The sequence below is a fragment of the Filicampus tigris genome, chromosome 3, assembly GCF_054856515.1.
Source record: "Filicampus tigris isolate MCC_2025a chromosome 3, RoL_Ftig_1.0, whole genome shotgun sequence".
Taxonomy (NCBI): Eukaryota; Metazoa; Chordata; class Actinopteri; order Syngnathiformes; family Syngnathidae; genus Filicampus; species Filicampus tigris.
Window position 1 is genome coordinate 27,890,363 of NC_141219.1, and position 25,363 is coordinate 27,915,725.

The 25,363-nt window shown below is 41.5% G+C and overlaps 1 protein-coding gene across 5 annotated transcripts in view; it reads left to right on the top strand.

Annotated features, from left to right (window-relative positions):
• crtc3 (CREB regulated transcription coactivator 3) overlaps window positions 1–22,294 on the top strand; it is a 69,429-nt gene extending 47,135 nt beyond the window's left edge. For all 5 annotated transcript variants that reach the window (XM_086026854.1, XM_086026857.1, XM_086026858.1 and 2 more), the window contains 7 exons: window positions 385–434; window positions 6,204–6,424; window positions 11,930–12,165; window positions 13,833–14,045; window positions 14,150–14,233; window positions 16,672–16,879; window positions 19,660–22,294. In XM_086026854.1, coding sequence (XP_085882980.1) covers window positions 385–434; window positions 6,204–6,424; window positions 11,930–12,165; window positions 13,833–14,045; window positions 14,150–14,233; window positions 16,672–16,879; window positions 19,660–19,865 — 1,218 coding nt within the window. In that variant the 3' untranslated portion in view covers window positions 19,866–22,294. The remainder of the gene's footprint in view (window positions 1–384; window positions 435–6,203; window positions 6,425–11,929; window positions 12,166–13,832; window positions 14,046–14,149; window positions 14,234–16,671; window positions 16,880–19,659) is intronic.
• The last annotated feature ends 3,069 nt before the right edge of the window (window positions 22,295–25,363 follow it).

The window sequence follows — 25,363 nt, forward strand, 5'->3', positions numbered from 1 at the left end:
CAGTCAGACGGAATGCCCCACTCTGGAAAATACAATACGGATATATAATCTTGTGTTTTTTTGTTTTTTTTTACTGAATCGGAATCTGCGCAAAACTTTGATCTTGAAAAGTTGACTTGCATCTCTGATTAAAAAAAAGATTGTCAAAAGTTATTGACTAATGTTGAGTCGTGAGCCCATTTTAGAGGAGGAGGAATCAAAAAGGTGGTGTCATCTTAGTATACAGTATTTGAATAACAATGGTTCTGCTACTTTATATTATGCTTTTCGCAGATTACCAATCCTTCATTATACTCTAGCTATTCATTTGCCAAAGGAGAGGTATACTGAATGAGTACATGCCTATGTACAATATTATTCAAATCAAAACTGTTTTCTTTTCAGGCCCAGTCTCTTGCATCAAGGCCTAAATCATGTGAAGTGCCTGGTATCAAGTAAGTGTTTTTATCGATCAGTGATTGGTAAATTTATTTAAAAAAAATAAAAATAAAAATACTCGATCACCGTTTCAATTAGAAGTTAGAGCCCTATATCCATTTAAAGGACTTGTATATTTACTCTACTGTTGACCCCCACCAGAGCAAAAATATCATAATTTGAACTCCCAAAAATCTTTAAAAAAAAAAAAAAAAAAAACCCTGCTAAACATTAAATAAAACATACAAATCATTTTTTTAGTCAGAATCAGCTACATCTAATGCCAACATTGAGCCCACAAGTTCAACACACAAATGCATATACCCAGCTAATATTTAGCTTATAGCATACACAGCTGCACCGTATACAGTACATACATACTGTACATACTTTACACATACAGCATATGGTTACATAGACTGCTTTGATTAGACAGACTTTCCTTGCTTGCCCTTAAAATGCAGCGTTGTTTGTCATTCATATTTTCTCGCTAAAGAAAGACAAGGTCAGTCAATCAATTGGTGTTCAGTAGCATGCTTTCAGTAACAGCTGCATTACTGTATTGCAAAAATAAAGCTCTTGTGAAATGTAATAATACAAAAAATTGTATTCAAATAAATATACTGGTTAGCCCTTTAAGTAATTCATGATAAAGTTCACAAACAGTAAATAGTACATGAAATTAAAGAACAGAGAAGTTCATGTGATTTTTCCCCCAAATTTTTTTTTTTGTTAAGAATCAGAATCGAGAATTGTTAGGAACCAGAATCAAATCAAAGAACCGGAATCGCAACCAGAATCGTCCAAATTCAAACGATTCCCAACCCTAGTCAGCATGTCGCTTGACTGTCCGCTGCCGAAGGAGTTGGTAGCCTTAGTTGTGCTAAAGCTAATGCAAATAAATATTCAGTCACTGCCAGTTCTCTGTTATGAAATGCGCTATATAAATAAAATTGTATTGTATTGTATTCTTCCCTTCATTAATTGCCTGCACAACTCTTTTCATGTGCTTACCAGTAGTCACATTGCACATGTATATTCTGCCCTTTAGTGGTTCAACACATGTACTACCATGGATAATGCCACAGGAGTCAGCCATTTCACCCCACTGACAGAAACACAACCAGCCTGTCTTGTGTGTACAATCCGGGATAGTTTTGTTCACTAACTGCTCACATTTAGCACCTTATCCCTTTGCTTGCGAAGTATGTTCTTGTATGGGACATCTTTAGACCGTAAAAATCTCTACCAGCATATACATTTAAACGACCCGGAAGTTGAAGTCTTTGTTTCCCTTTAAAACAACCTTGCGTTATTTTTTAAATAATTATTTTGTATATATATAGAGAGAGAGATATATGGATATAGATATATAGATATATATATCCATCTATCCTATCTTCTGTAGAAATTTACAAACTACAATCGAGATTGTTCTGTGGCAATTACACGATAATGTCCAGTATCATTTCAGCACTCATACAGTATATGATTTTTGTACTCAAAATTAGAACTAATTGGTCAGCCAGTGACATCGTGTTGTAGTCAAGACCATACCAACCGAGACAAAGACATTGTTGAGACGAGTGACTATTGAGACCCAGGATCAAGACTTTTGGAGGTCGAGACTGAGACAAGACCAAGACTGTGTATATGTATCAAAAACAAATTTTCATTAAAAATCACAAAAAAAACAACACAATGACCAGAATCTTTTTTTTTTTTTTCATTACGCTTGTATTAACCCATTAAGCACGGGAGCGCGTAACCGCGTTTCTACCACTATAGCCAGGAGCGCTGTTGCGTGTTTCTGCCTTTAAAGCCGGAAGAGTGTATACGCCATTTTCTTTTTTAATCCAATTCTCGGTCTCTTAATCAACGAACTGCATCAGAATCGGAGGATATCCGAAATTTTTGTTTGATGAGTAATGGAGGCACAGTCGTTCGCGGCAGCTCTGATATAAGTCCCGACAGTGATATAGACGACACGCTGGCGGATTTAAAAGTCGTGAAACCAACGTGATGTATGGTTAAGATATACAGTATGTTCGTAGACAATGATGATTTCAACGTCTTTTTAAGAGAACACAGCATGGTAATTACCACTCGATTTTTTTTAAATTAATAATAGTGCTTCACTTGCATCTTCGATTGAAACAGTAAAGATTAATAAACTCAGGCCTGTGTGAGAGCCACGTGTCTAAGCTCTCATTCTTTTGGAATTATGTTTCTATCTGCTATAGGGGCTGAGATATTCATTATTTTGTAGGTGGCAAAAATGTTAGGTTTTCAAGGGTGACTCCGAAGATGATCGTAGGTTTTAGAGAGATGTCTCACGAGGGGCTTCAAGCTTTAATGGGTTAATGATAGGAAAATGTCCACTTCCACATGTTTGGCGAGTCTCCCAGGTGGCTTATGGAAAACTTAAAACTGGATTTCTTATGGATTTTTTTTTTTTGTTTTGTTTTTTTTGAGAAATTGCTTTCTTCTTACCACTCTTCCTTAAAGGTCAGATTTGTGCACTGTACGACTGTGAACAGATTCTGGATCTCTGCAGTTCATCCACAGTGATATAGACTATTTAGGTGATTTGATGATTGGACATATCTGGAGGTAATCAGGCTTAGGTGTGGTGGGTGAAAATGAACTGGAGAATGTGGTTAGCCAGAGTACCGTGTTTTCCGGATTATAAATCGTGGGTTTTTTTTCCATAGTTTGGCCGGGGATGCGACTTATACTCTGGAGCGATTTATGTGTGAAATTACTAACACATTATTACTGTCATGGCTTGTTAGTGCTGATGTTTTGCCTCCCTCTGCAGGCGTTTTAGCGCTAAAACGCATATTAAGAAATAATAGGTATAACTACGGTACTTAGTGGTTGTTCTGCCAACATATGGCTTCTTCGCATAATAGAGCTGCAATCTGCATAATAGTGATGATATGGAAAACTGTTCACTGACAGTGGGTCTCATTCACTAATACTGTGAATGTGGAGGAATGTTAGTACTCTGCGCACAAGTTGAGAGGTAATGGGCTGTAAATGGTAAATAGGCTGTCCCTGATATAGCGCTTTTCTACTTTGGGTACTCAAAGCGCCTTACACCGTCCCTCATCTACCTACTTATGACGCAGCATCAGGAGCAACTGGGGGTTCAGTATCTTGCTCAAGGATACTTCGACATGGTCACAATGGCCGTGGATCAATCCCACAACCTCGGGGTTGGGAAACGACCACTCTACCACTGAGCCATGCCGCCCCAAATGTATATAATATCCCAGAATTGGCGTAGATGTGTACTTTTTTTTGCTTCGTCTTTTCCTCTTCACTGCACTGACCCGTAATGTTACACAATGGAAGCGCTTCCTGGACAAGGTGTCTCTGCCCATCCGTTCAGAGACTGACCTCTTTCACATCCGCTGCATTGACATATAAACAATGATTGCTGTTAAATAAAGTAATTACCAGAGCTGGGCAGTCCATCCCTGTGTCGGACAGGTCGGACCCTCCGGCCCGGCCGGATGCCCATTTTTGGGGCAGGGGGTGGGGGCTGACAAATTTCAAAAAAGGGCTGGACTAAGCATGGCCGGAAGTGGATTTTAGTCTAATCGGCCCTCATGCGTGTGACGTACTCGCGAGGCGGCCAAATTTCATCTCAGCCTACTCGGTGAAAGGCTTCTTCCGCAACGGCGAGAGCGACAACTGCCGCATTGATTCACGTGACCGACACATTGTGCTGTTGGCGACAGGTCTGCAACACACGCCAGCACCCATCAGGAATTGTTGCTGCTCTGATCGGTCCATTATGTCACATGTTGCGATGACATACAGTTTCCCACACGGAGGAGAGAATGCACCAGGCAGCTCGTTGCTGCTGCAAAGCAAACTAGTTTGGCAGCGGCGTATGTGTAAAAAGGAGCTACTCACCCACGTTCCCCCTTAGCCGCCACCTTCCAGATCGTTTTCGCAATAAAATTAAATGCATGGTCTAGTCATCTTGGTCCCTTTATGGTTGTAGCAGGCACGATATCCATTGTTGTTGCTGTCTTTTTTGAAGCGACGCCCCCCGACTTGGAACGTAACTGTTTCAAAACAACTTGTGTCCGCGAGTATATTCAAGCTGCGCGCAGCACTGACTCAAGAATGACGCTGCCACATCAAGGTGGAGGTCATGCACTTCTTCTGTCTCATCTTTCCTGCTTACGGAAATACACTGTAGCAAACCTGCTGTGTGTGGTGGTTTGCGGGTATACTTTTATTTTGAAGGCCGGGAAGTGTGAAGGAGGGGAAGTGTGGAAAATAAGTAACTTGTTGACTGTGACTTCTGGCCGTCTGTTGTACCCAAATATTATACATACAATACGACAAATCCAACCCCGGGGCTCACAATGCAGTTGGATAAGTACTACTGCCGCATTTGAAGCGTGTCCACAGCGGGTTCGAATTGTCAATCAGCCAGCTAATGATCTTTAAAAAGCTTCTGCCGTTAGCATCCCTCCCGCGGCGACGTCAATCACAGACTTTTTTTTTTTTTTGGGTGGGGTCGGAATGGGGCAGGGGCTGACAATGTTTATGAATATGGCCGGAGGGTCGCGGCCGGAAGGGCACCCGGGTCAAGAGTGGAGGCTCGCGGCTTGACCGGCAAAAAAGAGCCAAGTGCCCAGCTCTGGTAGTTACATTACAACTCTCGACTCGCTCACTTCTTAGCCAGCTAATGAGCTTTAAATAAACCTCTGTCTTTTTTTTTGCTGGGTGGAGGCGAACGTAAGGACGGAACCACTATGATGGGGTCGGAGGATTATAATTTTTATGAATAAGGATGGAGGGACGAGGCCGGAAGGGTGCCCAGGTCACGGACGGAGGATAGACCTGCAAAAAAGGGTCAAGTGCCCAGCTATGCTTGATCGAAACGAAAACTTTAAAGCATTGGCTTAACGAGAAAATGTGAGCGGTTCGATTGCTTTTCCAGGTGCGCAATCAGCATACTTGCTTACTCTACTCGTACAGAGAAGACAGAGAATGGCGGATTCATTCATGCACTACATAAGCACATACAAGCACTTAAACGGCAAGGCTGAAAGTGACCTGATCAGTACCCTTCACAGTTATTTAGGACATTAGTCCAATCATGAGAAAATGGCTGATTGAATTTATGGTTAATATGTGTGTTTGATGTAATTTTCAAAGGCTGATCCATCTTTATTTGTGCATACACATGATCCGAGGATGATTTAAATATGCGGAATAGGCATAAATTCAAGTATAAAGGTATTGAGGATTCAGACATTTGTGCACCAAATGTGCGTATGGTACATAAATTGGTGCGTATTCATGGTTAGTGAATGAGCCCCTATGTGTTTTGAATGTGTTGCCAGCCCAATCTCCATGTCTGGTTTCTTGTCAGGCATTATACAGTCCTATGTCAAAAGCCGAATGCTATTCATTTTGAATAATTCATAAACAATGACAGAGTTAATGCTGCCAATTTACTACTATCTTTGCTAATTCAGGAGAAAAATTTAAAGGTGTAGTTTTTGGTTAGCAACAAAGGTTGTGGCTTCAAATCCAGCGCTGACCTCTCTGTGTGTGTTAATGGTTGGTTTATTAAGGAATCATAATGCTCAAGTCATAGGTCTTAATGTCAATGACTGGTTGTTTTTCTATGCATCGCCTGCAATTGACTGACGAGCAGTCCATCCCGTTCCGTCTTTTGGCTGGGATGGGCTCAATCAACTGTTGCTAAGCAGAATGAACAAATTTAAATTGATTGTTTTTTTTTCTTGCAGTATTTTCCCATCTACGGAGCAAAACCCTGGCCTCTCCCACTACCAGGGTTCCTTAAATACAGGAGGCTCCCTACCCGATCTCACCAACCTACACTTCCCGTCCCCTCTCTCAACTCCGTTGGACCCAGAGGACAATGGTGGATACCCCAATCTCAGTGGAGGTAGCAGCACTGGAAATTTGCCGGCTGCCATGATGCACCTTGGCATTAGCAATTCACAGGGTGAGCTGAATCTTAACCCATTATTATAACCGCGTTTCTACCACTAGAGCCGGGAACGCTGTTGCGTCTTTGTACCCTTGAAGCCTGGAGAGCGTATACCTTATTTTCTTTTTTATCCAATTCTCGATCTCTTAACCAATGAAATGCATCAGAGTATACGCGTGACGGTGTCGTGAGCCTGCAGAGGGTGTTCAGGAATTCTTTCGTGTCATAATGGGGAATGCTGTCGATCGCGGGAGCTCTGAAATGAGTGACGGCAGTGAAAAAGACGACGCGCTTGTGGAATTTGAACCAGTGGAACTAGTCGAACGTGATATATGGTTAAGATACGTGTTTCTAGACAATGACGATATCGACGTCTTTGTAACAGAATAGAAGATGGTAATTACCACTCGATTTTTAAAATTAAAAATAGTGCTTGTCTTGCACTGACACTTTATTTTGACATCTTCGATTGAAAGCGTAAAGATGAATAATCTCGAGCCTGTGTGAAAGCCACGTCTAAGCTCTCTAATTATTTTGGAATGATGTTTCTATCTGCTACAGGGGCTGAGATATTAATTATTTTGTAGGTGTTGAATTTCTGGGAAAACTTCAGGTTTTCAAGGGTAATTCAAAAGACGATGTTTGGTTTTCGGCAGCTGTTGAGCCAGGCGCTTTAGGCCTTAATGGCAGAAGCAGAAAAAAGAACACAAGTGCTAAGTCCACCATTTACTCAAGATGTTTTTTTATGAGTTTTTTTTAGTCGTGGTGAACTGGTGTTTTCCCACCACGCAACTGTTGGAGGGGTCTAAATTGTGCCATATGTTTATGATCGTTGTTAATTCGGCAAAGTAAACAAGTTTGCACAGAGTGAGCTTCCACTCTTCCATCTAATGTGCAGCACAGATGAGGCTTTGGTGTCTTGAGTCCATGTGACATGTTTTCTTACACAGTCAATTGTGGTTAGAACAGCTGTCTCATAGTAAACTAGCAACCACCATTATTTTGGGGTGACTGGACACTATTGATGGCGACTGGAACTTCAACTCATTTTGCACTGATTGTCGTGAAAGAAACAGAAACCAGGGACTTGGCTGATAAATGCGCCAAACAGTTCTTCAAGGTGGTAAATGACTGGATAATTAAAAAAAAGATACACCATAAATACAGGTATATACATTGAGACAATGGGGGACTTTTTGGCTTTTCACAGCAATTTTTAAGTGAGATTAAAAATAGATTAATTAAATCAATTACAGTTCATAATTAATTTTTCACGTTTTAATCTGTTGACAGCACAAATTTTTACATTTTTGTTTGAAACAGTAAATGTGTGAAAGCAATGTGTCTAAGATCTCAAATTCTTTTGGAATTATGTTTCTTTTTGCTGAGATATAAATAGTTTTGTAGGTGTTGAATTTCCGGGAAAAGTTCAGGTTTTAGAGGGTGAGTCTATAGTCGCCCTTAGGTTTTTGCGAGATGTTTCGCCAGGCGTAGTAGGCCTTAAACCATTAAGGCCTAAAGTGCCTGGCTCAACATCTCTCCAATCACACTTTGGATATGTTAGCCGGCATACGACATCACTGCTTCAGTGCAGGGTCGTAGCTAGTCATTTGGGTCCCAAAGTATGCGCAACTAATCAAAGCTCATAAAGGCACACCCATTAACCTAGTTTAATATGTTGCATGATAAAACGTAAGATACACAAGTGAAGTTGCAGAAAGGCTGTTCAAGCCTTTTTTATTTAATTCCTTATGTGTTTGGTACAAGAAATGCTAAATTTAAGTTAAAATCTGTATTTGTTTGAAATTGCCCGACTGAACATGTTTCTGTACAATTAAATACAGTTTACCACTATGAACAGCGTGAATTTAAGAAATAAAAACTGTTGATTACTTGAAACAGGAAACCAGTTGGCTGCTTGTTATCAAGCTGTAAACTGTATTAAATAAAAATATTGTTTATCCAAATTAGGGATAGACCGATTATCTGCCGGGCCGATTATCGGGGCTGATATTTGGCATTTTGGCGATTATCGGCATCAGCTTTTTTTTTTTTTTTTCATTTTAAGGCCGATAAATTAAAAACTACTTTATTCGTGCTTGCTGCAGCGTGCTTCTCTCTCTCTGTTTTCTGCACCATTGGCCTTGCCTGCATAGGCTGATTGGCCCGCCCAAAGCACCATCTGATTGGTTCCTTGTGCAGTGCGTAACAGCCAATCAGCGTAAAGCTGCAAGTGTGCTCCCTGCTCGCTTTCTCTCTGTGTCTCCTGGACGAGCCAGGCACATACACGACGGGAGTCAGCGAGTTAGTAGTTCAAGGTATTCCATACCTGTCAACCCCGGACTGTGCTGAATTTTACAAAAGTTGTAATTTGCCCGTACATTTCTGTATATAATCTTACACAGTATCTATATATAATCTTACACAGTATTTATCGCTCAGCGGTAGAGGTGGGAGAAACGGAACGGACATTTCTATACAGAATCTTACACAGTTTTTATCGCTCAACGGAGGGGGGGGGCTTTGCTCGTGAAAGTCGGCGGGAGTTTGCAGTCGGAATCCTTAACGGACACTACGGATTAAAGCCGAAATGGGCAAGACGAGATTGGTCAAACAAAAAAAACGAGTTTTTTTTCCCCGTACAAAAATTGTTATACGGCCTACACAATTTGAAATGATCAAAAAACGTATAAAATACGGGGAAAACGTATAAGTTGACAGGTATGGTAATACAATAGACTTTGGCGAAATTTTAGTAAATGTCAGTCTACTATAACTCATTTGTAACATTACTATGAGCCCTTCTATGTCATATAAACACAAGGGGCAGTTCTGCTCACCACAGTAAGCTGCCTTGCGGCTCAAGCTAACCACTCCCCCAAGGTCACAACAGTTAATTTGCTTTGTGAACGACATGGCTCCTGAGAGAAGTAAAGTTCCTTATAATATAGGGAAATGGTGCTAAAAGTAAGATGTGAGTGCCAGTGTATGCGTGTCTGTGTGTAAGCCATGTCATGCCAAAGCTAAACTCAACTTTATTTATCGAGCACTTTAAAACAACCACCGCTCCAAGTGCTGTACATGGTGCAAAAATTGACGGCAAAGTACTGGATGTGAAAGTCCGGTCTTGGAAACATGCTTATTTTTCTGGCTAGTAGCTGCGTTGAGGATTCACTTTTATGTTTTTGAAATTTAAAACAAAGATGTGTGAAAGATAAACATTTCATTTATAGTGGATTTTTAGAAAACTATTTACTGTCAGGAGATGTTTGTTTTCATTGAACTATAAGAAATGCAGCTGAGCCCTGGAAGCTCCCTGCACTTTTTTGTGAGACTTAAAACAAAGTTGTCTATTTTTTAAGATCTAGAAAAGCGTTAACATCTTGTAAATCACTATGGTTTTTAAATAAACATGGGCTTAAAGGCATTTACATGGAGTCAAGTGTTGGAGTTTTTATTTTTCATAAATTTGACACCATTTTACCCCTTTTTTCTACAAATAGATATCGGCTTCAAATATCTGTTATCAGCCGCCTTGACTACTAACAATCGGTATTGGCCCTGAAAAAAGCATATCGGTCTATCCCTAATTCAAATACATGATTATCCTATAAACTTTTCAGTTGAATACAGTGTATTAACCACTTATAGCACTTAGAGTAACTTATACTCTGGAGCGACTTATGTGTGAATTTATTAACACATTAGCGATGCGATGAGTATGTTCAGTCAACAACCCACAGTCATCCACAATTCAGCTCATATATCAATGTTGCATGCTCATTCCACACAATTGTCTAAGTTACTTACAGATGATGGTTGAACAAGAATGAACCACAAACAGGCAGTTGCCGTGCCTATGGCTGTGTGTGTGCGTGTCATCATGCAGCCACACATGTAAGGAGCAGAGCGCAGGTGACTAACATAGATAATTACGACCGAATACATAAATACTATAGGCTCCAGCACGCCCCGCGACCCTTGTGAGGAGAAGCGGTACAGATAATGGATGGATGGATGGATGGATACATAAATACTTTAGGAGACTAGGAGACATTCTACATGGCGGACGATAAATAAAAGACTTATTTAATCGATCTACAACCGTTTTGGTGAGTTTAAAGTTATCTTACCGTAACTTTCTTGTATGCTACATGTGTAAATGTTAGCTAAATGTTACCATCGTAGCTTGATGTAAATGATTTGCACAGTCAATTTCCTCCAAAAATGCGACTTATACTCCAGTGCGATTTATATATGTTTTTTTTGTTCTTGCATGCATTTTATGGCTGGTGCTACCTGTACTCCGGAGCGACGTATAATCCGGAAAATACGGTACATATAGTTTAGGATGTTGTGCATCCCTCGAAGCAGTCACTTTGGATTTGAAATAAACTGTTTGAGAAATATAGCTTGAGGAAAGAAACGTGGTTTTGTGGCACAACTTGCCTCTAGTGCGGGATAAATTGTGCCGGCAATAATGTAAGAAGAATATATGTCTGTAATGACATGACATGAGTGTAGCCAGATCACATCAATCCACGTCCGTTCAGGAGAAAGAGCTGCTACCATAGAAACAATAATGTTGTGTCTGGTCCTTTATAGTCCCATAATTCATGTGACACAGTTTAGCCAATTACTTACCTTTTTTTCTTATTTGGGGGTGATTTCCTCTCCTTCCAACTAGTTTCTGCCAAAGCTGACTGCCTTCACACTGAATTCACTGCTCACATTTTTGAGCTTGAGATGTTTATCTCTGCCAGCCGACTATGTGTTATGGAAAGCTCAGTGAATGATCTCTCTGTCACAAACGTTCTCACTTTGTACTTTGGCTGCCACGCCTGCTCCCTCTGAGTCTCTGTAGGTTGTCTATGTGTGGCTGAGCACAGTTCAGGCTGATTGAGCAGAGACACAGGAACTTTTGACCCATTGGTCCCTACAATGAGCTCTTTTGTCCTCACTCAGTTTGCCTCTGTTTTCTCATTTTGGATGTCTTACTCTCCTCCCAATCACGCAGTAAAGATACCCAATGACACAGTATGGCCTGGTGTCTTTGGTGTGGTGTTGGAAACTGCTGTACTGAAAACAAATTCCACCAACTCTGTTGTGTGGCCATTAATAAATGATTCTGATTCGGAAAGCATGCCACAAATGTAATACATAATGCATTAAACTGTAGCAGCCAAAAATCTTGAATTCCAAAGGCCTTCAGTTGCCTAGGTTTCAAGTCACTTTTCTGAGTACAAAGCTGTTGATTGATATTTTTGCAATTTGCTCCTGGTGAAATTCGTCTTGTTTGTTGAATATCATAAGTGTGTTACACAGGCCCACCTTGACATGACCTCCATTATATTTACATATCTGATACATCTATTTCCATCTGACCTCGACAACTTGTTTTACAAACAAAGGCCAACTACTCCATAACACTTGAAGGAAAGATGACTCAGTTTAGCCCTTTTAATCTGGCTAATCAATAGTTTGATGTCTTATGCGTGTTGTTGTTGTTGTTGTTTTCAGGGCTCTCTTCTTCTCTGAGTAATCCCACAATTCAAGCTTCCCTCAACAACTGCCAGATGCAGTCTTCTCTCAGCAATCCCTCCATAAATTCCTCTCTGCGTCTTTCTGGTAACTCCCCTCGGCGAAGACCAGCACCCATCAGCCCCCTCACCCTGTCTCCTGGTGCTGAGCAGCGTAGGGGTCTGTCTAAGCAGCTGTCTCCCACCATGTCTCCATCATTGTCTCCCATCACGCAGGTACACATACCAGGCATTTTAATAAACACTATCATATTTACTTGAGTGAAAATACTCAAATCTAACAGCATAATTAAACCACAAAGGTGTTTATGTTGATTTAAAGTCATCCGGCCTTTGTTTACAAATCTCTACCATGGCAAAAGCAGTGTAGAATTGTATTTCTGATGTGAAAGTATATGATTATAGAAGTCAGACCTTAAAGGCCATTGGGGATCGGTGTGGGGGTGGTTACGACAGAGTTCCCTTCAATGTTAGTGTTACCTGAATTTGCACAGATGGTGGGAGGTCGTCAGTCACAAACATATGCTAATGCTGTAGTAAAGACATAATAATAATAATAATAATGCATTTTATTTGCATAGCGCTTTTCATATCACTCAAAGACGCTTCACAACAAGAATAATTGAATAAAATAAAACCTGCTGTTAAAACAGAAACAGTTACAACCGACAGAAGGAAAAATAGCAAAGATTAAGTGATGTTAAAAGGCATGGCGGAATAGGTGAGTCTTGAGGAGTGTTTTGAAGGATGTGAGGTCTGCACAATTACGAATGTGTTGTGGAAGGGAGTTCCAGAGGGTGGGGGCGGCAACAGAGAAGGCTCGGTCCCCCCAGGTTTTGTACTTGGTCGGGGGGCTGGCAAGGAAGTTCGGTTTGAGGAGCGGAGGGTGCGGGAAGGACTGCGATCCTTGTGAGTGGAGAAGATTGGAGCGGTAGAAGGGGGCCCTGGTTGTGAAGGGCTTTGGAGGTGAGTAGGAGGAGTTTAAATTGGATGCGGTGGGGAACGGGGAGCCAGTGGAGGTTTTTGAGGATGGGAGTGATATGATCACGGGAACGGGTGCGCGTGAGAAGGCGACCCAGCATTCTGGATGCATTGTAGTTTATGGAGGAGTTTGGAGCTTGTGCCCTAGAGGATGCTATTACAGTAGTCAAGGCGGGAGGTGATGAAGGCATGGGTGAGGGTCTGAGCGGCAGTGCAGGAAAGTGAGGGGCGGAGACGAGAAATGTTCCTGAGGTGAAAGAAAGCGGTTTTGGTGATTTGGGTAATGTGTTGATCAAAAGAAAGATTATTGTCAGAGGACACCAAGGTTGCGGCAGTGAGAGGAGGCGGACAGGGTGGCGTTGTTTAGAGTAAGGTTGAAGTTGGAGGCAGTTTGTGTGAGGGAGTTTGGGCCAATTATCAGCAGGTGGGACTTGGAGCAATTGAGGAAAAGAAAGTTTGTTTGCATCCAGGATTTAATATTGGAAAGACAGTTGGACAGAATGGAGTGGATAGTAGAGGTGATGGATTTAGTGGAGATGTACAATTGGACGTCATCGGCGGAGCAGTGAAAGCGGAGACCGTGGTGACGGATAATTTAACCGAGGGGGAGAAGGTAGACGATTAAGAGAAGAGGACCGAGCACAGAACCCTGGGGGCCACCATGGGACAAGGGGACAGTGGATTAGGAGCGGTTGTTGATGTGGATAAATTGTTTCTTGTGTGTGAGGTAGGAGTGAAGCCAGGTGAGGACTTTATAGTGACTATTTGTTTGAAAATACTTTGGGCAGAATATCAAAACCTTGTATGTGGGGCCCACTGTAAATTGAGAATTCCCTATTTAAGTCTTGATTAACTTCTAGCCATTCACTAGCAACCCCTGACGGCTTCTTTTTATTATGTAGGGAGTTGCTTTAGATACCAGCAACATGCCAAGGGAGCCACCCCCACCCTATCCATTCTACCAACAAGCCCAGCATGCAGTGGACCAGGCGCATCAGTGCCAGCAGCAGCAGCAGCACCAGCACCAGCAGCACCAGCATCAGCATCAACATCAACATCAGCATCAGCCACTTTCTCCTCTGCAAAGCGTCGCACTGGATTTCAACCCAAGCCAAGTCAGTGCCAGAAAGATGGTCTCCATATACAATATTACACTTTTCATCGTACAGTTAAAAATAAATGATTTTTTATCAACAATGTCACAATCCGTTCCTTACAGCACAACACTTTTGGGCCACTCTTCAGTGACACATTCATGGAGCAACAGTTCACCAGTCGCCACAACAAAACCCTCCCGTACCAGGTAGGCCAGTAACTATGGACACACACTTGTTCTGCCAATAAGTAGCAGTATTGAGAAGTAAACTGTCAACATGTATGGAAGAAAATGATCTGTTTAAGTTATATAGCCACATGCATGGAAACTGTTCGCCTGATTACGATTGCGGGCAGCGTTGCTACTGTTACCTAGAAAAAGTAACTTAAGTTTACTGAAAATTTTATTTTAAAAATAACAATTTTAGATTACAAATTGCTTCATCAGTTACATTAAACTGCTGCCGACAACACCTCATCAACATAAAAATGACAACCGGTTCCGCCAATATATATTGGGAGTGCTTTTTTAACAGTACTGTTTAATAATAAAGTTTTTTTTCCGAAAACTAAAATAAAGATAGTATTTATTGGCTTCACTTAACATAAATACCTGTTTTCAAAAAATTACAATAATGCTGATCATAGTGAGTCCACCTCCGAAATTATTCTGAAAAGTGGTCCCATTGTAACTGCTCAGCGCCAAAAAACAGTCTAATGGAAAAGCCACCACTTGGGCCAAGCAAGGCTGTCTCGATGTAGAAAACGGGCAAATGGAAAAGCGGCAATAGTGTCGATGCACCATTAGAGCGGGGTTGCCTCCCTGTACGGTAGCAACTTTGGGCAACATGGGACTTTGGGAACATCGTGAATTGGGTGAGGGTGACTGCAATGCTACAACAACAAATGCAAATCCACTGGGGGGTTTTCACCGAAATGGAATGACTTTTTAGCCTTAGCAATGTGGTTAGCCATCAAGTATGGCGCTCTCAAGGCACGTGGATTTGCTGATGAATCAGTTTTGAAGGCTTCATTGATTCATAGGAGAGCCACTCGCCGCATACGGTGCAGAGCGGGCTTCATTCGCACGGGAATCACCTGTTGCCGTAAATCCATTTCAAGTTGGTCTCCTGGTATTGTATCTAACACAGAGAATTCGGTCACTTTTCAAACTAAATTAATTTCAGCCTCAGATAATAAATAAACTGGAAGTACTGTTAGTTTTGTTTTTGTTTTTTTTGCTTTAATCTTTGGGGCCCCAATATGGGACCACTGGTTTAACTCAATTTCACCTGAATGAAAGGCTGACGGACCTGAAGAGTCGCTCAAGAAGAGAGAAATATACGTAGACTTAAAGTCTAAGGAACACAGGAAAAAAAAGTTACCCTAAAACCTTTTTAAGAAGGAATACAAGTACAAATAATGAGATTCCAATGATTACTTTGATAAAAACGTAATGAAAAGGCCTAAAAAAAGATATTTATCTGGAGGTAAATATAGTAAAGACTTAGCAAATTGTTAACCTGTTCTCACTCAACTTTGTCCCCCTGAACAACAGAATTGGTGAAGACATAAGGAGATTGTACCTTTTCTTAATTTGGGGTCACAGGTTGAATCAGTTCAAATGATTATTCCCCGGAGGATTTTGTATCTCTTTCAATCCAGTCCAATTCATATATCTAGTCAACATTTTCAGGAGCGGAACAAACTTATCCGGAGATATATTTTGGAGGGACGAAGACCAAGATTCTTTAGAACGCCAGCTCTAAAAAGACACTCCATACAAACTCATCTGCATGTTGGAGACAATGTGGATGCACTGAGGCAAATGCCACCAATCATTTTCACATACCGGTATTTTGGTCATGCTCAGTATGCTTACCTTTTTGGCAAGAGGTCTCTCAGCATTTGCTACAAATATTCTTCAAATATTTTCCATTTAATTTTGTTTCTCTATATCTGTTGGCTCTGCCACCAGGACATTTTTCTTCCAATCACGAATACCTGTTTCACATTCTTAGTGCTGTCTGTAGGAAAGTCATTACAAGGAGGTGTTCAAGACTAGCAAAACCTGCGATGGATGAATGGATTGACATAATGACATTTTCAAGATGGAAAGCATTACTTTTGCAATAAATGCAACAAGTATGTTTCTGACTAAAAGGGGACATGAATCAAGTATATTACACCAGAATGACCATCTAATGTTAGATTGTGAATCACTTTGGATTCATCCCATCGTTATTTCAACTTTATAGCTTTTTTGTTTGATGTCATAAAGACGCACTGCATCATTCCCTTTCTAGGGAGTGTTAATTACTATCTTGTATACAGTGGTGGAAAGACCAAATATTCATAGCTATAAGTTAAGGTACAGTTGCGTATATTGTCTAGCCACAACTGTAATTTTTGGATTTATGGATGAGAATGGTGAAATGTAAATTGATGGACGTTTGAACCATGAAAATGTTTAATTAAAAAAAAAAATCCTCAAGCTAAAGGAAGCCAGTAGAGCAAAACAAAAATAGGATGCATCATATGGATGAATAATGTTTTTAATGAATATTATCATGGTTATAAATTGTGATAGGACGCATGAATACTAAGACACTTTGTTTTCTGCTTTTTGCCCTCTCCGCTGGCTAGTCGGACCAGTTCAGTTTCTTGGAAAATGCAGTGAACTCCACAGCAGGTGGCTCTTGCTTCGATCCTTCCCCGTCCTCTCTGTATTCCTCCCACTCGGCCCTCGCAGGGCTGGGGGGCAGCTATGGCAACCTGCATGACCCCATGCACATGGCTTCAAACATGCTGTACTCCAACTGCAGCGGAGGACTGCCCAACATCATACTTACTGGTGAGTGTTCACCATCAGGCTTCTGCAGAAAGTAACCGGATGAAACTAAAACACAATCATACAGTGAATAATGTTACATTCAGGCATAAAAGAAATACATAAGAACCAGTTGGCATTTTAAGGTGCCAAAGCCCATGGCCGTTCTGTACCTTTTTTTTTTTTTTTTTAAAGAAATACATTTATGTGAAGGTTTGGTAGGTTTTAAAACGCACCATCATGTTAAAAATGTTGACAACTTTTCACATGTATTATTAACTGCACTGTTGAGTGATCTAGAGTCTACTTAAAGGGGAAGTCAACACAAAAACTTTCTTTACAATAATATGTTCCACTATTCTAGACACGGCATTCTGATGAATATTGCATTCTTGGAATATGAATTAAGCAGCAAAATCCATCTGTTTGTATCCATCTCAGGGGCAGCAATTTTGTCACTTTAGCTGTCGGCTAAAAATGACATCAAAATTGTTCAGGGCTCAGGCAATGACCAATCACGGCTCACCTGTTTTCTGAATCTGAGCTATGATTAGTCGTTATCTAAACCCTGAGCAACTGTAATGTCATTTTCAGTCGACAGAAGTGACAAAATGGTCGCCCCCAGAGATGGCTAAAAACAGGTGGATTTTGTTGCTTAACGCATTAAGGGCGGGAGCGCATAACCGCGTTTCTACCACTAGAGCCGGGAGCGCTGTTGCATCTTGCTACCTCTAAAGCCAGGAGAGCGGATGCGTCACTTTCGTTTTTTAATGCAATTCTCCGTCTCTTATCCAATTTAATGCATCAGAATATGCATGTGACAGTGTCGCGAGACCGCGGACGATGTCTTGGAATTTTTTTCGAGCCGTAGGCTAAAGGCGGACGCCCTCGATCGCCGGGAGCTCTGATAAGTAACGGCAGTGCTATATAGACGACGCGAACGACCAGTGGAACCAGTCGAATGTGATATGATAAGGTTTGTAGACAATGGCGATATTGACGTCTTTGTAACAGAATAGGGATGATAATTACCACTCGAGTTATTTATTTATTTATTTTAATCAAAATAGTGCTTCATGCTTCGTGTTACATGGGCTGGGATATTAATCATTTTGTAAGTGTTGAATTTCTGGGAAAACTTCAGGTTTTCAAGGGTAATTCCAAAGGCGACCTTAGGTTTTGGGGAGCTGTTGAGACAGGCGCTTTAGTCCTTAATGGGTTAACTCATATTCCACAAACAAAATATTAATCAGAATGCTGTGTTTCAACTAGTGGGCCTGCATAGAACATATTCTTATATATGTTTGGGTTGACTTTCGCTTTGAAGTACAAAAGTAAAAGTAATGCAAGGACAAAAAAAATGCATTTAAGGGAAAGTCAAGTCAAATGTTTTCTTTTCATTATCTTCTATGTGCCCTGCTAGTGTCAACACGATTTTCTGATTAATCCTGTGTTCATGAAATAATCATTAAAAAGATGAATACACCCCACCCCTAAATGTTTGACTTGACGTGAAGGACAAAAGCTTGGGCCGCAGAACAGGGGCATATTGTGTCTTACCCCACATGCCCCCAAAAACATTTTTACGACGACTATAATGATTATAATGTGAATAAAATGTTACGTTAAAGGCTACCTGTTTCAGCTGTATTTATGCCCATTAAAAATGATCACAGTTAGGAGGCTAATATATTTAAAGTGCCATAATATATTTAAAGTGCCATGTGTACTACTGAGCATTAACGTGTATTTCAAGGAGCGGAAGATACGATGACTACCTTTAGTTCAATATTGTAATGGTGCAAAAAGTCCAACTTCAATTTCATGACTAACCTCTATCAGTAGGTAAGTGTGCACCCAAATGTTGGATGTGACGGTCACAGATGTAAGATGACAAAATGGGCCAAAAGTAATTAGCACAGTTGGGCATTTTACTAAAATTTCCCAGTCCGTTTATTGTCTTCCGCGTGCAGCCGGAGTACCCTTCCACTGTCCATCTATCCGGTCCGGCCGGACCAAATGGTAATTGCCTATAGGCCGGGCTTCCGTTTGACCCCCTTGGCCCCTCCCACAGATGGTGAGCCCATGGAAAGGGGGACACGTTGCATTTTCGGGCTGTGCCATTGTGTGGACCAGTGCACACCAGGCGCTCACCATCGAGCCCCACCTCCAAGCCTGCCTCCGGAGGGGGTCCCTGGTGACCCATGTCCGGTTAAGGGAAAACCAAGTTCAATGTTTGTATTCATCAAAAGGGCCGTCCTTGGTCTGGTCCCTCACGTAGGACCCGTATTACATGGGTGAAAGCCCCAGACGGTTTAGCTCCAAGCGTCATTGGCACGCACAAACTTCTCCACAACTATGAGGTGACGGCTCAAGAAGGAGGATTTTGAGCTTCACATGTTATTTTTAAACACTGCTTTTATTATGAACACATCTTGTGTCCGATGTCCAACTCCACAAGCATTGATGTATTCTGCACAAATGGCAAAGAAAATATCCTCCTTTACAGAGTGAACTCGCTGTCAATAAATAACACGCAAGGGCACGAGAGACCATGAAGCATAATAAGATGTGATGGTGCCCCTCCCCCCAGAGCATGGTCGCTGATCGGATGAAATTACCGATGAGGCTTTGTGCCTTTGGTGTTTCTACATTTGTTTTATGAACCAACAATGGTTCTTTCTAGGCTACTTCGTAAATAGCTAAGAGTGCCATTTACAGTAAAATGTGAGTACCAGTGAGACAGTATGACTAAGTGGAAATGTCTTTGAACCAGCCTTACTCGTCACCCTCTCTCCCTACAGATGAGTCCAACCCCAGTCTGTCAAAAGACATCGGCGGTGTGCTGTCGACGGTGCCGGAATGTTTCGACTCGGAAGGAAGCTTCCCGCTGGAAGACGAGCTGCACATTGAACCCCTCAGCCTGGACGGTCTGAGCATGCTCAGCGATCCTGACATGGTGCTGCCAGACCCATCTGTGGAGGACACTTTCCGGAGTGACAGACTCTGAAAGGGGCATGTTATCCCCCTCCCTTGCAAATATCAGCACACACACATGCACACAGTCACATTTGCAGTGGAAAGAGCAAAGCGCATGCATCTGGATATGCATGTATTCAATAGGGCGACCGCGCATGCATTGACTGCCACTAAAAATCATCAAATGTGAAGGATGTGGACACCGTGCACATCGAGACGAACGCAAACGCTTTTGAGGAAGTTGGATGTTGAAGAAACACGGTTTCCACCCGCTCCGTGCAAAGGCAGCCTCGCACTTGCTGAAGCGCATATTTGTCAGAGATTGGTCGTCATGGGAATCAAAAAGTCCTGAACCAAACATGTGAGCTGATCCATTGAGGAGTCTGGGCCATCCTTCCCTCCCCCCGCCATCCCCTCGTCGCCATGGCAGCATCGCTGCCACGGTTACATAGCACGTCGGTCCCATTACTGTGCCGACGAGCAGCAAAGATGCCGACACACAATTGACTTTTCTCACAGCTCCTGTAGGTGAGCGAATGTCAGATGAGAGGTTCTCTGCTGGAGCAGCGGCGTGTGACCGAGGTAAACATCCGCTTCCTTCCAGCTGAGGTATCAAACTGCTTCACGCTCTCGAACAATCGCGGAAGGAAAAAGAGTAGGAGCATCGCAGATGTTATTCGGAGTGGAGAACAGATGATTTTGCCACAGAGATATACTAATATACACGTTGCAATTTTAGTAGGATTAGAATGTGCTACAAAACAAAAAAGGGCAAACTGTTTACAAAGATATTTGAAGTACATGTTACTGAAGAATGCAGTTGTTTGGATTTATAAGAACTCAAAATTTGTGCTGCAAAACGGCGATGTCCCCACAGCGGGGACACGTATGCATCAATTTTAAAAGATGAAAATAACATTTTGACATGTTTTTATATCATCATTATTATTATTATTACTACATCAGTGTATTGTATTTCGAGTTTTGTACCAACTTGTACTGGCGCTTGCACTGTGTTGAAAAATGTTTTAAGAAAGGGCATGCGCCGTACTGCTGTGGATCACTTGTGTTTGCAGTACAGTAAACCCCCGCCGTGTGTGGCTCAAAAGACAAAGTGAGCGAGTGCACACGACTCACGTGGACATGGGACACCATGTAACATTGCACTTCATGTCTTTTGCACTGATTGGAACACGGTGTCTTACACCTTGCTCGAGTGTTCTTTTTTTTTTTTTTTTTTACATGACAACCCAAAGAAGTTGAATGAAGATGAGACTCGTGTAAATTAATTTACGGTAATGAGAATTTAGCGCACCACTTCAATTGAGCAACTATTGATTTTCTATGGTCAAAATAGAGGATATATAAATATATATACAGTGTATATGGATGGATGGATAGATAGATAGAGACTTGAGAACATTGAGATGTTTTTATATGCAGCTGATTATGAGAAAGCATTTCGGGCATTGAGTGCCCCCGCTGCCTGTTTCACTGCATGTCAGGGACTGCAATTCAAAGAGCTATATTTTTAATATCGTTAATTCTAAAAGGATAAAGAGCGTTTTTCTGGCTTTGCTCTTTTAGCTATGCAATTGTTTTCCGTTAACCCCATCCCCCCGCCCCCAACGTGTTGAGCAGGTGCTTCACGCACACTATGCAGTGTAACTAACCATGCAGGTTATTTTTTCTAAGGGCAGAACATATTGTGAAGCCACAATATTACATGTGTCCAGTGTCCACAGTGTTTGTCGTTCAGTCTGCTCTTTCAGGGTGTCACCAGCTGGAGAACTGCATCGTTTGCAGTGCCATTGGGAAGGGCAGCAAATTTGGAACTCCTCTTAATGGCACTGTTTGCCTTTGACTTTTTCAGTCAGACGGGTGGACGCACGGGTACAGAAGAGCTTCAACTTATGATATGTTGTCGAAAATGAAGGGGGTTGTTGAGATTTGTTTATCAGAGTCTATATTTAGTTTGAGCTTCTGGCTATGTTGCAAACACCGTTAGACAGTGGGGTCACTGTGAGTGATGGAGCCGCTTTTCTGTTTATTTTTTTCTTTATGTCTAAATGTGTCTAAAGTGTATTTCTGTCTGTCCCCTTCCTGTTTCCGGCATTCTCTCTCAATGCCTACCTTCTGCTGCCTTACATATGTATTTGTACTTTTTATATTCCAGCTAGCCACCGCTTCCTGATAGTTGTATCAGCTGCCTGTGATTTTTTTTTTCTGTCAACTTACTATCACTTTTTTGAGCGTGTCTTACTTCTTAGCGACACATTATGTACAGTTCTGTTATTTAAAGAAATGTCCACTAGTGTTACTACTTATTTTGTAATTTGATCTGCGTCTTCATTGTTCCTCACTTAAAAGTAAACTGTCTTGGTTTTTAATATATGTTTAGTGCTTACCCCTTTGGTTTAATATAAACAATAAAAGTCATAACTGTCTACGTTCATGATACTTGGTGACGTTCCTTCTTTTACCGTTAGAGGGCAGCAAAGGCGCAGGTGTTAGCAACCATTTGAGCATTTTGCCCATTCATCTTTGTACGACCTGCCTTCCTGCCTGTTGTAGTTCATTCCACTTTTTTTTTTTTTAACGGGGTTGGGCTCAATGCATCTAAGCGAGCCTTTATGGACCTTGCTTTTAATACTGGGGCACAGTCTTGTTGGAACAGAAAGGGCCTTCCCCAGGCGCTATTTACAAATTTTGGACGTGTGTAATATTGTCCTTTTAAAAAGCTCCTGCTGGATCGATTAAGATTTATGCAAAATTAAGGATTTAAGACAAAGCATGATAGATACTAGACGTGAGTTTAATTGATTTGGGGCTCTTAATAGTGGGAAAACGAACTAGAACTGATGGCATTTATTTCCTATTGAATTACACCACGTGCCGTTAGCTATAATTCTGCTGGGACTCACTAAACTTTCATGTAATCATTTTTCCAATACTAAAGCTCAAAAAAGTGAAAATTATTCACCTCAATTAAGGTATTTCTTTCACATCAATGCAACCAACAGTTGTAATCAGTCTGGCGGATGTTTGATTGACGTGCGCTAAAACGTTGTCATCGACGAGTCTTCAGTCGTAGTCGGCGACAGGGGCGGTCGTCACGAGCTGACGGGGATGGGGGGGGGGGGGGGGGGGTCCCTGCTTTTGGAATGAGAGGCAGTCAATCAGCGTGTCCCTCTCGTCCGACAAATGTGATCTCCTATATGACCTACCCACATCGTCTGGTAGGTCATGGCGTCTTTTTTTCATGTGGTTTTTCATTTACAGTAGTGAGTAGTGTTTGTTTATGTTTTTTGGGGGGGTTTTTTTTGCTGTTGTGATGATTTGTTTTTGTGTTTTTTCCACCCCTTCTTCACCTTTTGTGATTATGATTCGTTATGATTGTTTAATTTGCAGTTGTTATGTTTTTTTTTGTTCTTGTGTTTTTAATTTTGATAGTTGATTAGTTGTTTTTTTTTCCTGTTGTTTATTGTTTTTTAATTAGTTGTGTTAGCTGATGTCTGTTTTTATTATTTCTTTGCTGTTGCATTCAATTTTCTGTTTTGTGTGTGTGTATTTGTTGTGTTTTGCACTTCAAGGCCAAAGTAATAACGACATATTGAGCAGCGACATTTCTACTCAACATGGCGATAAAGTGAGTCTTCATATTTCTGCGCAGTCAAGAATTACAAAAAATAGACAGTTGCGGAAGAACATAGCGGTTAGCCTTCCTAGCTTCGACCATTCCATAAGCTGAATGATAGTCTCATTCACTGCCAACAATTCTAGTTATAATGCATATTTGACATCACTAGCCGTCAATGGCAGCGAATTTAAAGATGCGTACCAGCGTGAAACTCTAAAATAACAAATAACTAAAATTGTATATTGTCGCTGTCAGCCGAAAACCTCAGAAGTTCAAATATAGTCAAATTCATTTTTTTCCGCAAATCGATTCTAATGGTCCGTCACTACTTTGTCTGTAATTTTTATGCAATTCTAGCCAATTTAAAGCTGTGAAAATAGTAAGGTTCGCTGGATTGGATTGTTTGTTTAACATGGATCGATGAAATTCTTCGTTGCTCCATCCATCTTCCCATCAACTCGTAAGTATCTTCTCTGCCTCGGCTGAAGAAAAGAAGAAAAGAAAAACAGCCCAAGCCCATGCTGCTGCCAGCACCATGTTTGACAGTGGACATGGTGTTTTTTAGGGTGATGTGCAGTGTTACTCTTACGCCAAATGTTTTGCAATTAGCCCAAAAAGATCCATTTTGGTCTCATCTGACCAGAGCACGTTCTTCCACATGTTTGGTGTGTCTCCCAGGTGGCTAATTGGCAAACTTCAAACGGGACATTTTATGTTGGTCTTTGAGAAAAGGCTTTCTTCTTGCCAATCTTCCAAAAAAGGCCAGATTTGCTCAGTGTGCGACTAATAGTTATTAATAGTTAGACTAATGGTACTATGGACAGATTCACCCACCTCAGTTGCGGATCTCTGCAACTCATCCAGAGTGATCGAGGGCCTCTTGACTGCATCCCTGATCAGTGCTCTTCTTGTCCTAGTCTTGGTAGGTTTGCAGTGGTCTGATAAAAAGTGCACCGCGAGATGGTTAAAGCTTGTGAAATCTTTTTATATCCTAATCCTGGTTTAAAATTCTCCACAACTTTGTCCCGGACCTGTCTGGTTTGTTACTTGGTCTTCATAATTCTGTTTACTCCCCAATATTCTTTTAACAAAAGCCTGAGACCATAACAGAGCAGATGTATTCATACTGAGACTAGATTGCATTCATACTGAGACTAGATTACACATACCGTAGTTTCCCGACTATAAACCACAACTTTTTTCCTAGTCCGGTACGGCTATTCTGTGGATTTTTCTTTCACCGCTAGGGATGCTCTAACCAGAGTTACAATACAATACAATACAATACAATACATTTGCCATTAACAGGATGTGACTGCAGGTGGAGGAGTTCAACAGCCGAGGGAGCTATGCACTAGCTTATTGTATTAGGTGGTATGTAGTATGTAGTAGAACTAGTGGTGCTCATAACAGTTAAGTGAACTGAATCATTAGAATCAGTTCATCAAAAAGAATCGGTCAAAAGAATCGTTCACCCAATCATTCAGCTTCATAACGATCTGGCGAGGGACTTTAAGTTTGTCAGAGCTCTTATTTGTTTTCATGCGCTTACCCCGGTACTTGGATGGGCTTAACATTAGCTGTTAGTTTGGAGAAACGGATGCCAAAGAAAGCTTGTCCCCGCGAGCGCGAAAGGAGTGGTGTTGGTGAGTGGTTCCTTCCTTGGCGAATCGCGAATCATTCATAGCAAAACTCAGTTCACTCACTGACTGCATGGAATTCTCGTTCGCGTGAACGAGAAATGGCAGCGACACGTTCACTCACCGAATCGTTGGTGAACGGGAAATGACATCACTGATTCCCGCGGCGACCCGTTCATTCACCGAATCGTTGGTGAATGGGAAATTACATCACTGATTCCTTCGTGAACGCCAATAGCGTTGGCAGTA